Raw genomic sequence first — 14,560 nt, 5'->3', positions numbered from 1 at the left:
GTCAGGAAACGCCTTGGGAGGAGGAAGAGGCAGCTCGCGGAAGCCGGGCGTTCGCGAGCGGTTCCCATTCAAAAAGGCGTTCGCGAGGCGGTTGGGATTTGGCGGGAGGGAGGGCGAAGCGCCCTCGCCCATCTCCTGACGCCCGGCGAGAGGCAGACCTTCGCCCGCCGCAGCTGTTGCACAAGCGCTGGGTCTCACCCGCGGACGCCTCGCTCGTTATGTGCGAGGGCTTGGCTTCCCCTCCTGACAGTTGGCGAGAGGGGGATCCAGAAGCAAACGAACAAAATAATAATAATCGGAAGTTGGGAAGCAACCAAAACCTTCGTGCAGGTCGCGAGCGAGCTTTCGAGTTGCAGGAGTTTGGGTTGCACTTTGATAAAATATACGTTTGCCGTCTTATTTCCAGCCAGGTTTGCCCACTTGAATAAAAGCGCAGTAGGTACTGAGTGACAGTGAGATACTGCAGTGATGGACAAGTTTTTGAAAAGGAAAGAACTGGATATATATACTATATATATATACTTTATATATAGTCAATATAGGCACAGAGTTAATTTTTTTAACATTTTCTAATGGTGGTGTGCCTCGTGATTTTTTTCATGAAACAAGTGTGCCTTTGCCCCCAAAAGGTTGAAAAACACTGATCTAGGCCATATGACATTATTCCAGTTACAAGCAGATGCCTCTGTATTCACATTTAGGTCAAGCAAAAACAACCCACTTCTCCCACTCAGAAACTAGATGTATCATTAGTTAAGGGTTGACCAGGCAAGGACAAAACTCCAGTTTCTTTGTACTTATATTAAGCCTATCCAATCCATAAACGGTGTACAGTCTGGCCATTGCCAATGTTTTGCAGCTCTGCTTCCTTCCTCAGTTGATGTGAGGTATGATGCCTGAACACTTAATACAGTCCACAGTAGCTCCCTAGCTTATACCATAGTTTATACCGTAGTCTCAGAACACACTTCAGGTCACAGAATCACCAACACATTTACTGAAGAATGTCAGATTGGCCCCAGGAGTGGTCTAACTTTGCTACTAAAGCTATCCCTGATTTACAGGTAGTTGGGATGGAGAAAAAAGGACAAAATTACTGGAGCACAACTATACATTTGCTAACTAAAAATGATTGATGAAACATTCCAGAGCGGCTAGTGGTTAGAAAATAAAGTTCCTATTGACCATTGGTCTGCCTAGACCAGACTCTCTCAACCTTAGGTCCTCAGATGTTCTTGAACAACAGCTCCCATAATCCCTGATCACTGGCCATGCTGGCTAGGAATTATGGGAATTGTAGTCCAACAACATCTAGGGACCAAAGGTTGAGAAAGGTTGACCTGGACAGTATCGCCAATCTGACTGCTAGTGGTTCCCAAAAATCTCAAGCAGAGGTCATTCTAAGCCTGTTACCCTACTAAACAGAAATGCTGGAGAATGAATTTTGGAGCTCCTACATACAAACCCATAAGTTTTCACCTAGGAGTATGGCTAAAAGAATGATCGGTTCAAATTTCAGCATAGTTACAGACTCAGTAAGTAGCCACAGGAAACTGCAAACTCCATTTTTTAATGGGCAAAAGGGCATCGCCCACAAACAAGAGGGAGGTATCAGCAGACGTGGCAGAATTCCAAAGTTTGCAACTTTGGAGTATGCACAGACAGTCCCATGCGGACTGAACATGCTTAGTAGCAACAGAATGCTTGCTAACCTGGGTGCGGGGTGGGGGGCAACGTGAACATTGGTAAAGAGAATGAAATGAAATATCTAGATTCTAGAAGAAAGACTTAGCTAGAACCTGGAACAGGAGCAATCCACCATGCAACGTTTTCTAGCAGGTCCCGCTTGTTATATAAGTTTTGTACTTCAACTCATTACCATAATTAGCAATCTTCATTTCACAAAAATACTTACGAGAACAGGTGGTAGTCTGCCACTCTAGACACTGCCCATATGGAAAGGAGATTATGTAGGCATTTGAATCAACACATCGCTTTGTGCTGCTACACCACATGCACTCCATGCCACTGCTTGTGCAGTTTGAACACGTCGTCCTTAAGGAACATGGCTTTTTGCAGGGCCTTGCATTTTGATTCGGACTAACTGAAAGAGAAATGAAGTGAAAGTAGAATTTCAGTATTTTTCCCAAACTCATGTTATATGAGTATATATGACACTACACAAATATTTTTCCTTTGCTTTATTCAGGAATGCTTTCACTTTGCTACATGTAGGGTTTTGCTCTTTGTGTTTTGTTTAGGGTTGTTCGGCTGCATTTATAATAATTCACACTGTTCCTTCGACAATCTAAGCTTGGGCTGCATTTTTTTTCAAGGAAAAATATAATATACAAGCCATTATCCTTTTATATGTGACATAGTAAGCCATACACATATTGTAAACCTTGACTGTGTATACTTGAATAGGTACAGTGAGGCATGACCTTTTGGTTCTACTGCATTTGTTAAACAGTGCATAAACAATAGCTATTTATTTAAATGGTGATACATTCTTCCTTAAACAGTGTGCATTTTGTCTAAAAGTATGATTTGTCAAGTGAACATCTCCCCCCTGCCGTATATATTTGCAGTCGCTAAAAATTCAAAGAGAAAACAAGAGAAACATTTTAAAAACATAAAAGAGAATATTTTTCAGCACAGGATGCATTCTGTCTTGCTTGGTATCATGCATTGCTCAGGAAACCGAATCAACCAGTTATATAAAACAGAGAAGTAGAAATGTATTTGCTGTCAAACAACTGAAGTATGAGAACAGAGTAATTCCCAATTACATACTGCCCACAGAATCATACCTTTTATTATTAATGCACAGCAGTCTATATCCTTAACCACCTGATGAATTACCTAATGTTTTATACATGACAAACATTATTCCAGTTTTCTGGAAGGCAACATTCCAAAATAAAAAGTGAAAGGATCTTGCAAATTGTCCCACTGTTTTGAAATCTGAGTTTATTAGCAATTGCTTTATAATAAAACTAAGAAAGGCAGCAAAGATTCTTGAAAGAGCATAAAATCTGCAACAGAAGAAAAATTGGCAACTGCAAAGAGTTCTAAGCTTCAAAAAGCATCTAACATCCACACTTAAATTGTAGTTGCTGTCTTTTTATAGGAAAAAACAAGATCACAGCATCTATTGTTCCAAAATGCAGACAGTTATATTTAGAGAATCAATATCATGAAACAAAAAATGCAGTAACTTTATGATAGCTTCATCATTTTCGGTAGTACAAATGTGTGCATAAGTAAGCAAACAACTTGTAGAATTCATGTTTTATTTATGATATTTAGTAGTTTCCATGACAAGCTCCTTCTTTATATGTGAGAGCATAGGAAATAAAATTATGTAAATGATCCAATTGTGTTGCTTTAAACTTCAATTTTTTATAGTACTAATTTAACAGCAAACTATTCCTAATGGACTCACACAATCACCTGTAACAATGCTGAATTTAGGGTTTGATAGCATAAAATACATATGGCTGTTTACCACCATGGTTTTCCATGTCAATCACATTCAAATCTAGTGTATAGAGAACATTTTCCTATGATATTTCCCTTTATAGGATATATTTATGCCAAACAACTGTGGCTCCTCATTCCCAAAACAGAAGAGTTGATCTATTTCTGTTTGATCTTCTCTATTCTAAAGCATCATACCTCCATCTAATGACAGTAGAGAGGCTCGCTCCTTTCTACCAAGCTTCAAAAAAATCTTTACAATAGATTTATCCAAAAGCCACTTTTCAATATTGCAAAAGAAATCTAAATATAGCAACTCTAGTTATATGAAACTCTGTTCATATACTCATGGAGCTGGTGTAACAGCTGCAGCAAAATTAGCTGTTCTAAAAGGGTTCAAGGGATTAATTTTATCCTTCAAGAGAAAGAACGTTCAATGTTTTCAGGTAGTGTAAGTGAAGTGATATGGAAAACTGCCTTATTTCTGGCGGTTCCCTCGTTGCGAGAAGCCAAGTTGCAGGGAACTAGGCAGAGGGCCTTCTCGGTGGTGGCGCCTGCCCTGTGGAATGCCCTCCCAACAGATGTCAAAGAGGAAAACAACTACCAGACTTTTAGAAGACATCTGAAGGCAGCCCTGTTCAGGGAGGCTTTTAATGTTTAATAGATTACTGTGTTTTATTTTTCTGTTGGAAGCCGCCAAGAGTGGCTGGGGAAACCCAGCCAGATGGGCGGGGTATAAATAATAAATTATTATTATTATTATTATTATTATTGTTATTGTTATTGTTATTGTTATTATTATTGTTATTATTATTATAGAATTGGGACTACCATCTATAGTAGCAAGGGCCCATGCCAGGGTAGTTATCTACTATAAATCCCTCGCAGATATTCAAAACTCCCCACTAGCCAAACAAGCCTTCACAGCCCTCACTGGTAGCAGCAGCTGGTCTAAGGCCATGGAATCCATTTGTGTTCATTACTCCCTTCCAGACTTTGCTGCCCTGACTTCATGGGATAACAACAAAATCCGTAGCTGGATCTTAGCTAGGGATGAAGCTTTCGACCTAGCACAATCTAAGGCGGCTAAAATCTCCACGTGGCTTCCCCACGTGAAGGTAGTTAGATCTCTGGCCCACTATTTGTGTGATTTAACAAACCCCAAGCTAAGAAGGGCTTTCACACTAGCCCGATTCCACGCCATACCTACAGCATTCTTACATGGCGTTTTTCCAACATACCACTGACTCTGCCCATGCAATGAGGGAATGATAGAGGACTATATACACTTTTTCTTTTACTGTTCTCTATATGACCCTGTAAGATCCAGGCTTCTCCTTTCAATCCCGACGCCAACCCCTTGGTTTTACGTGACGTAGCTATCTATATTTTACAGGCCCTTAAACTCAGGGCCGCTTTCCTGGCCAACCAGCCAGGCCCTAGTCCTATGTAAATTCCTGTTATATTTTTAGCCAACGCGCATTGCTTTCGCCTTTACCCAACCAGTTGCATTTACCTGGATTTTATATTTAATGTTCTAATTGTATTTGTTGTAGCTTTATTGCTGTGCGACAGTTGCCTGTCTGTTTGTACCCGTGCTATGGCCATATGGCTAATGCAATAAATGTTGTTGTTGTTGTTGTTGACTATCTCAGACTAGGAGGAGACTGTTATCTCTGAACCAACCTTTCTTCCAACATTCATTATGCACATACTGTGCTAAAGAAAACATGCTGGAGCAAATTGTTCCAAAAAGAATATTTGTAATATGGTAAGCTCTCTTACCAACAGGTTTCTCACATACGAGGCCATCGGCCATAGCCGTACATGGATTTGCTTTCAGACCAGCAACCTCTGCCCTTTCAAGATAGGCACAGAATCCAGAGTCATTTGGTTCTCCAGGAAGCCACTGCAATGTTGTGTTCGTAAAGGGAGACATATCATCCCATCCCCAATAGGAGATGTTGATCTTCCGTAGGCCAACCCAGGGTGATATTTTCTGTGAAGGATGAAAAGGGGAGCCACATGAATCAGTAGCATTGCTTTCTCTCCTCATCCCTCTCATCAATTCTTTTGTATTGTTTCAAATACATTCATGGTGGTTTCTGCAACCATTTGTGCATTTGTGGAACATATTTTATCCCATGTATTAGGTCTTCCTAAAAAATGCTGCAGTGAATAAAGCTTCTATTCTCTTAAAGTGAACTCCTGTCCTGGTACCAAGAAGGAAAATCCAGTAAAGAATTAGGGTGGGAGGAGCAAAGATGGCTTAAAAGGACATGGCCAATTTGCGCCTAGCACACAGAAGATCCCAAAATTGAGAGTTTGGTTCCTGGATAGAAATAGATATATAATTTAGAGACACTGACTTACTCAATGAATTAATAAAACACACTATTTTAGGTGTGAAAGCTGTGCTTTTTTGGAATTTTTTTATGCCAGATCCCTCACTGATGGGCATGGAATGTTGTGGCCAAATCTGTTACATTACGGAGAAAGGCTGTGCCCTCTGCGCACGCAAGCCCTACATTGTTATATATATAGATGCATCTCTGGGTTATTTGTGGGGAATAGGAATTCGTTCATTCCCCCCCTGCCCCCAAAAATAATATTCCAGCCCACTACATGGTCTGAGGGACGGTGGACCGGGCCACGGATGAAAAAGGTTGCTGACCCCTGCTCTACAGAGATGATCAGCTGACACCTTCATATTGGTGTCTTTGGTGCCAGGTGAAGACCTTTTTATCCAGTCATGCTTTTTAAACTGTGTTTTAAATTCAGACTGTTTTATGCTATCTCCATTGCAATGTAAGTTTTGTGCTGTTATTTATTGTACTTTGCTGCTGTTATTTATATATAGAATTTTTAACATAGTTCTATTCATATGTAGCCTAGAGAATACTTATTGATAGTTACATAAATTTATAAATAATAATAATCCAAGCATTCAACTGATGTAGTATTCTTCTCTATATAAAAAATCATTCAATCAGACGTACATTTATATTCTTATTTTCAAATAGTTTATATTAATCCAAGACTTCTATTTTACAAAAAGCATTGCTTTAAATACGAAAAGATTTTAACATTCAAACAAGCAGAAATATTTCAGATTAGCAGACATTTCTCAGCTGTTCTGCCTACATTTGTGAACCTTACTAAACTATCTGTAACAAAGAAGTCATCTGAAATGAAATTGTATGTCCTAAATCATTATGATTCGAGCCCGAACGAGCAGGCATATGAAGGGAAATCAAGGGAAATCTCAGCAAGCTTCTCTGGCAACTGATAGCACATTCAAAATGACTTACACACAATAAATGGAATGGGATGGATAGAGAGATAGGAATGTAAGAGAAATTACTTTTTTGGAAGGGGGAAACAGAAGCGAGATAAAGCATAAATCATTGTAACATTTCATTAGAAGTTTTTGATAAGTAAATAATCATTTGACCCAAAATACCTCCTTAAAGTGCGTGGATTTGTCTACCTGTAGTGTATACTGCAAGTGAGTTATCTCAAATTTATATAGCTTAGGTGTCTCAACACATAATTCATTTGAATAAAGGTATGTTTGGTATGGTGTCACCTTCAGAAATTTCAGAAAATCCAGAAAATGAAAACAACCATTTCTCCAGTTACCAAACATGTCAAAATGACAGGCTGTCATCAGTTGTATTCTCAGATTTATGAGGCTTCTTTTACCATTTCATCCAGAGATGTGTGTCTGTATATATGTGTGTGAATATATGTGTGTGCATACCTACATTAAGGCAGGTCAAAGCAAAACTGTCCACAAATCTTGCCACTGTCTTCTTAGGTGCTGAACTTCGGGAACTAGTCTGCTTGTTTTCAGAAGAAGATACAATAGATCAGAAGGAGAGTGCTAGGAGTTCCCAGATCTGTGTGAACCTCCCCCATGTGTTAAAACACTGGATCCTTCTGAGAAAAATGAAAGGTGTTTGTTTCCAGTTCTAGCTAAGCCTTGCTCAAGCAACAGAGTCTGAGCTCTGGTGTCTTCCTATATCATTGGTTCTTCTATGGTCCTCACTTCTGAACTGCTTTGCAAACCTGTGTGCAGGTTAGCCCTTTGATCTGGTGTTTTCTTTGTTCCAGCTTGTTAACCGGTCCCATCAACGGGCTTTTCCTTAGAGTGGGCACTTGTGCATTGCCAATAAAGAGGGAATGTGTAACACAAAAAGCCCAAAAAGAAAGCAAAATATTTGCATTAAAATTGAATATGCTCATTTATATGCAGATGTATACATTTAGAAATAATTACTATCCCAAGAGATCCTTTAGGCAGAATCGCTGCTGTGTGCACTACAGCAAATTAAGTGAAAAAATTTGGGGTCGTCTTATACATGGATAGTGCATAGGGTGGACTGGGGGGGCGTGTTATACATGGGAAAATATGGTATATGGATTTCATCAATATAATTAATAAAACCTGCCATATATAGCCGCTTAATTGTAAAAAAAATTATCAGAGCAGTTTACAAAAACATTTGCATATATGCACGTATGAATTAGACACTTGGGTTACCTGGAGGGTATATTTCTGTATTTCATCCAAAACGAACTCAACTTCTTTTGAGGTTGTTAATGAAGCAAGGATGCCATGTAAGCCATAGCAGTAAAGTCTCGCATTGTCATAATTTTCACGACTAGAGTTTATACGAAGGCAGGCATCTCCAACGTGATTCCATCCTTCTCCACACAGATGAGCTAGTAAAGAGTTACACAAGCTTAAAGTAGTTGTGAAAGAAAAAAACATCACATTTAGAACTAGGCTTTAGAATTATCTTTTCAGAACACAGTTCACCTAAAAGGCACATCACCTACATATTCAGCTAGAACTGTGGTTCCCAACGTGGGGGAACACGGGGGGGGGATTGATTTTTAAGGGGGCAATTCAATAATGAGTTATTAACAAGCCTTTTAGGCTTCCTCCACGTGAACAGGAGTTCACTTTTTGAATAATAATTATTATACGTCACAGGGGGGGGGGGCAATCAGGATTTTAGAAATGCTTGGTGGAGCATGGCCAAAAAAAGGTTGGGAACCACAGAGCTAGAACCAGGGTATCACTTCCATGGATGGAAGGGCTCCTTCTGTTCACAAAAGCAACCAAGATCCAGCAGAGGCTCCCTGCTCAAGGAGGAAGGTAGGGGATTTTTTTACCATTCTCCCTTCCTGCATCACTTCTCATGCTCCTCCAGGTGATCCCCCAAAAAAACTTTCTTGAGCACAGGGATCTGCAGGAGGAAGATTCAACAAAAAGCACCTCCTCCCCCATGCACTTCCTCCGGGGGTCATGGCAACAGATGTTTTACATTAAAATGATCTAACAGAAATAACATTTTCAATCGGTGAAGTATAACTACAATAATAGGAGCACATTGTGATATACAATGGGTTAATGCCAAATCTCAGGGAAATAAGATTTGCAATACTACACTTTGCATCAACATGGTGGCATGTGAATACCATAGAAAACTATATAGAAATAAAATATTATCTAGAAGAATACAGCTAAAGTTGTGCATGTTCCTTGTCATTTTGGATGGATTATACCCAGTAGTCAAGGCTATAGTTCTTTGCGTTGAATTTTGAAAAGTCTGCATTCCTAACACGGATCTGAAACTTCTTCCCCTTTTACCCAATAACGCTTAAAAAATTATTTTTGAACACATTTTTTCCCCTTTACCTGGTAATGCTTGGCATTCTTGCTGTCGCTGGTCCCACTGGCAGTTGAGGTTTAGTGAACAACTTTTACAGCTTGTCAGCTTATTACAGATCTGTTCATTTCTTACATGACATTTGGTGTAGTTTTTCACAGACTAGAATATAAGCACACATACATACCATGTCAATTCTCAGAATGGAGAAAGCTTAAAAATTCTGAAGGGACTGACTGGCCTAAATATACAAGTAATAGGAAGGTAAATGTTAATAGAGTTAAAGTCGTGGCACTTACCCATTTTTTTTAAAGAAAAGAAGGTAAATAATACATTGCAACCATTTCCTAAGTTTTAAAATTCATCATTTAAAAATAATCATGAAAAAATAATTAAACAATAAACAAAAGTTTAATATTAATGAAAACAAGCTTTTAGAAGATTGCTTTTAAGAATCTGGCAATTGTCTTTCAGTTGTTTAGAAATAGCACAGACTAATAATTACTTCATAAATAAATGTTAGGTGCCTGTTTCTTGGGCTAGTGAACTTGTTTTTTTTTCTGATGGTTAGGGTCATGTGGACAGAAGTGCTCAATTAGCATTGGGAATGCCTGAGTTGAAGGACCTACATGGTCACAATTCATTGGTTGTCTAAAGTATTTCCTCAAACCTGCAACTATGAAACATTCCACTTCTGTTTTGGGCTAATTAATGATCTGATTTCTACTGAAACTGCTTGGAAACACTTCAGAGGCATTGTCACCTGATGTCATTATGACATCAGGTGACTGACAGGTAGGCAGCCCCTAAGTTGACAGCTTGTGGAGATAAAGATAATGATATTGGTCCTGCTTTAACACATAACGCAACTGCTATTTTCTTTCAATTTCTGCGTAAAAAAATGTCAAGATCTACATGTGCGTCTTCAGAAGAAGAAAAGGCTAAGTAGTAAACCCTATACAAAACTGGAGTGGAGTCACTAAGGCAGTATGATGATGTCTTGTATGGCTCCTTCCAGGAACTCCTGCAGCCCAGCTGGTGTCAAATGTATTGCTTTCCTTTCCTTTGGACCACCTCAGTAAGGGTGGGGGTGGGGCTTGCCATCTGGGCAGGCCCAGATGTAGGAGGCCGCAGTTACAAGTTAGAAGATCAATCTGATTGATGTAAGGTCCAAGTGCTACAGGTTGCCTTCAGCAGTGGGAGGGATCATCGTGTCTCTCTGGTCAGCTACTGCCCATCTTAAGCTGGGCTGCATCCATAGCAGTGACCAGAGGAGGAATGACCATTGGGGAGGATCCAGAGAGAAGAAATGGCATACTGCATCTGCACAACCAGACAACTTCATCTGCCCCAGCTGCAACAAAACATACCTCTCCCATATCAGTTTCTATGGCCACAGCAGGCATTGTAACCTTCCAACTATTTGACTTCACCCTGAAAGGCACATTCCTCCATTTCTCCTGAGACAACAACAATGGAGGCAAGTGGGGATTGTCGCTGCATGTATTTTCAGAAAATGAAAGATAAAGTTATGGAATAGAAGAACAAAAGAAAGCATAGGCCTCCAGTTCCAAGTAATGTAATGGACACACATCAAATTTTAGCTGGGTGCTCCCTTCACACTTAATTAGAGCTTAGTTTATTCTGTGCTCAGGCATCCATGCTAGAACATGAAATGTAAAGTGAGGGTTAGCCTTAAGAAGAAAGCAACAAAAATGAGTAGAGTTTAGAATGTATGACATCTGGGGGAAAGCTGAAAGGAAGGAAGCATGCTGTGTACAGAGAAAACAGATGGGGGGGGGGACATGATAGGGGTTTTTGAAGAAAAAAAACCCAGCTGCCATAACATATGTACAACGGAAACAGTGATGTTTCCTTCTGTGAGGGAGAACAGATAAGTGTTTGTGGAGGAAGGAATGAAGTGTAGGAAATCTTGTCGTTGCAGTATTTTGAATTAAGTGTCCTATGCCATCTTTTTCTTTTGCCAATTAAAAGCACATAGATAAAATTATTTAATGGACAAAGCAATTGTCTGTATAGCAGTAGTACAGTGTTGGGACTTGGTACAGCAATCTAATATTGAGAATTAGGAACACTGTCCTTTTTAAATACTACATTCATTTTTAAAAATACCAGTTGTCGACAAGATCATATTGAACCATGTGGAATACACCATGAAACACAAACTATTTTAAGGTGTTGAAGAAAGGTATTACAAGATGTTTAGATATAAATACAGAAACAGAACCATGTTCTGTTATAAGAACTCTACAGAGCTATGTGCATAACCAATTAGCTAGAGCAAAATATGCAAAGCGACAGAAGGTAAGCCTGTAAAAAAATGCACAGATGAATTTCAGAAGACCTTTTTATACCTTTCTGCATTTAGTTTGGCTCAGCCATTATACATTATTGACAATGCTGCCTGTGAGGTATATTACAATGAATTTTAAATTGCAAGTAAGCACCATCTGCTCACTTAACACTGTCCTCACCTAATATTCCTTGTTAACATGTCATTATCGCAATGTCAAAATCCTGAAAAGTTCAGGCTGCTTTCGAAAATGAACCCATATGGTAGTAAGCAGCATTGAGGGTAAAAAAAAAAAAGCTTAGGGGGAAAAAGTATTCTTACTGGTTTCACAGTATGGTTTTCTGACTCTAGATAACCAAAGGCTATTTAACAATGTTTGACTTTAAAAAGAACTACTAATAACTACTGTCTGTATTGTCTGTAGTCACCTGCTTCCAAGCTTTATTTCCTTTAAATCCAATTTACACATTCCTTTCTGGACAAATCTCAACAGCCTAGTGTAAATGCAAATCCAGTAGGTGGTTATTGTTAACACTAAGGTCTTAGTCTGAGCTAACATCTGTTGCACAAGTTTTATTATAGGTGTAAGTTTAAAAATACATGAATAGAAGGGCATGAATAAGCAGACTAATTTCCAACTGTCATATTTTCTTACACAGTGGGAGGATATATTCCAGGAAGTCCCACTATGTTCTTGAGTGAGATGTTGTTTCATGAATGGTAAATTTGCATGTGCACAAAGCGGAATACATAAGCATCTATGATACAAACCCACTACACCAGAGCTTTCCAAACTTTTCATGTTGGTGACACACTTTTTAGACATGCATCATTTTGCAACACAGTAATTCAGTTTTCCTAGCAAACCAGAGGTTAAACTAACCCCTTTCCAGCCCTGGGAGGTGTGCAGGGAGCATTTGTGCGACACACCTACACACTGCAGCTGACACACTAATGTGTCACGACACACAGTTTGGAAAGCTCTGCACTATACTTTTTGGCATCTATTCCCAGGACTTTCTCTCCACACCTGAATAATTTAGGGTTAGCACCACAGTTCAAATCAGTCGTAAAGAAAACTGCTGCCTGGACCTAATGTCACTTCAAAACCCAGTTAGACTCACATGGCAGTAGTTGGTCTTATATTTTCATCCTGATAAAATTTAAACTGTTTGTTCCACCTCCTCCCACAAAAAAATCCTCTGATGCCTTCAATGTTTTCCATGACTTATCAAAAATAATTGCTAGCAGCTCAGTATGTTCATTAGTTTATCCCCTTAAGATCTGAAGAAGCATCTACAGTTGCCCAACCTATTGAAATACTTCAAGGTTTGTTTTGTTTACGCCAGTTTCTGGCTATTTTAAATACTCCCTTGTTCCTTATCAACACTACAAATGACAGTTCATTTTCTGCCTAAGTTTCTGTGAATGCTTGTGTTTTCTTATTAAAAGTTGCATGAAGATTCTAAGATATCTAAACAGCCACATTTATCTACAGAAGGTCTAGAAAGACTTTCCCCTCATATTTGTTTTTCCATTCCATCCTTGAGTCCTGATTTGCTGGATCTCAAAGCAAGAGTTATCTTTTATACAGCTATAGACTTTTTGTTTGGCTGATCATAAGATATTGTCGTCGTCCCCACACACGCACACACGGCCCATTGCTTCCTTCCTTTTCAGAGTGACATAATTACAGTATTAATGTTGATGTTTATATTTATTTAAAGGCATTTATAACCTACCCTTCAGCCAAAAAGTTTGGAAGAACCTTAGACCAACTTCAAAACCACTGTTTAAGGTACTGGCTTGTTCCAACCCAGGTAATCATAGTTTCCCAATCTGAATGAAATAGAAACAGGAATATATGTTTAATTGAAGACTTGTGGGTATAATCACAGTGGACTGAGAAAAGGGGTTGTTTGGATGGGCACAAGGCTTGTTTATGTCTTAGCTTTGAAAGCTAAGAAATTGTTTAAACAAGTATGTGAATCAAGTTCAGTTCTGAGAGGAATTAAGTGAGCGTAGAGTACAACACCCGAAGTATGTACTTTTGTGTTAAGGTAGAAAGGTGTGCTGGAAGTAATGGAATGGGATTCATCTAACTAGCCACATCAGTGGAAGCCCTGCACAATGACTTCTGCTTATGCAATAGTGCTTTCCCCCACCCTCCTACCCCCACATGCCGCCCCCCTCAAACTGGCTTGGGGGCTGGGATAACGTAAATATATTGCAGGGTGAGGAAAGGGGGAATTATTACATCTTGCAAGCTGAAATGCTTGCACAGACAGAAGGATTCGAAGAGCACAACGCTGAATTTCACTCATGGAGCCAGATTTCTCCTGTTACAGGTGAAGAAAGGAATAGCATCTCAACTAAAGGTGCTTTTTTCATTAAGAAATTATGTGGCACTCAGGCAAGTATTTCTGAGTCATCCCTATAGCTTGCCTATGTTCATGTGAACACAAAAGGAAGTGTCATTGTTCAATGCAGGGAAAATCAAACCACGCCATTAGTTTGCCCAATTTATATGAACTGATTTGTATTTGGCTTCTCATTCATACCAAGTTACAATGTTACGGTCTTTGCCTAGAAAGGGTTTTCCATTAACATTCAAAATTGATCTCACAGGTCTCTGATACAATTAATTCAGGGCTACAGCATAGTCTAATGATGAGAACTGTTAACAATTCTTGTGAATGGATATACCATGCAGGAATCAGCAAAGCATTATTTAATGAAGATCTGAATTGCATATTCAAAGATATTGTCTGCCTCCAGACACCAAATCACAGTGTAGCATGATGAGAATGAGCCACAGCAAGCCCTGGACTTGTGTGCTGGACCCCTCCACCTCTGGCAGGGCCTTGTGGTGTTATCTTTAATGTTATGAACCGCCCTGTGATCTTCAGGTGAAGGGAAGTATACAAGTTGTTGTTGTTGTTGTTGTTGTTGTTGTTGTTGTTGTTGTTGTTGTTGTTGTTGTTGTAATGCTTCCAATTACTTTTCACCACAGTTTAATTTGTTGTCTGACTTTAAGTATGGTTTGTTTAAACAAGCCATATTGATAACCCATGGTTTGAAG

General features: G+C 39.2%; 1 protein-coding gene across 3 annotated transcripts in view; it reads right to left on the bottom strand.

The window, feature by feature from the left end:
• Window positions 1-14,560, bottom strand: part of ATRNL1 (attractin like 1) — a 516,702-nt gene that overhangs the window by 386,692 nt on the left and 115,450 nt on the right. For 2 of the 3 annotated variants that reach the window (XM_060274774.1, XM_060274775.1), the window contains exons 14-17: window positions 9,194-9,326; window positions 8,030-8,211; window positions 5,269-5,482; window positions 1,916-2,104 (exon numbers count right to left, since the gene is read on the bottom strand). In XM_060274774.1, coding sequence (XP_060130757.1) covers window positions 1,916-2,104; window positions 5,269-5,482; window positions 8,030-8,211; window positions 9,194-9,326 — 718 coding nt within the window. Of the gene's footprint in view, window positions 1-1,915; window positions 2,105-5,268; window positions 5,483-8,029; window positions 8,232-9,193; window positions 9,327-14,560 lie in introns of those variants that run through there. The other variant, XM_035132933.2, reaches the window with a different exon arrangement.

The sequence above is a fragment of the Zootoca vivipara genome, chromosome 5 (assembly GCF_963506605.1).
Source record: "Zootoca vivipara chromosome 5, rZooViv1.1, whole genome shotgun sequence".
In the NCBI taxonomy this organism is placed as follows: domain Eukaryota; kingdom Metazoa; phylum Chordata; class Lepidosauria; order Squamata; family Lacertidae; genus Zootoca; species Zootoca vivipara.
Note: the sequence above shows the minus strand (reverse complement) of the source record. Positions and strands in the feature narration are given on the sequence as shown.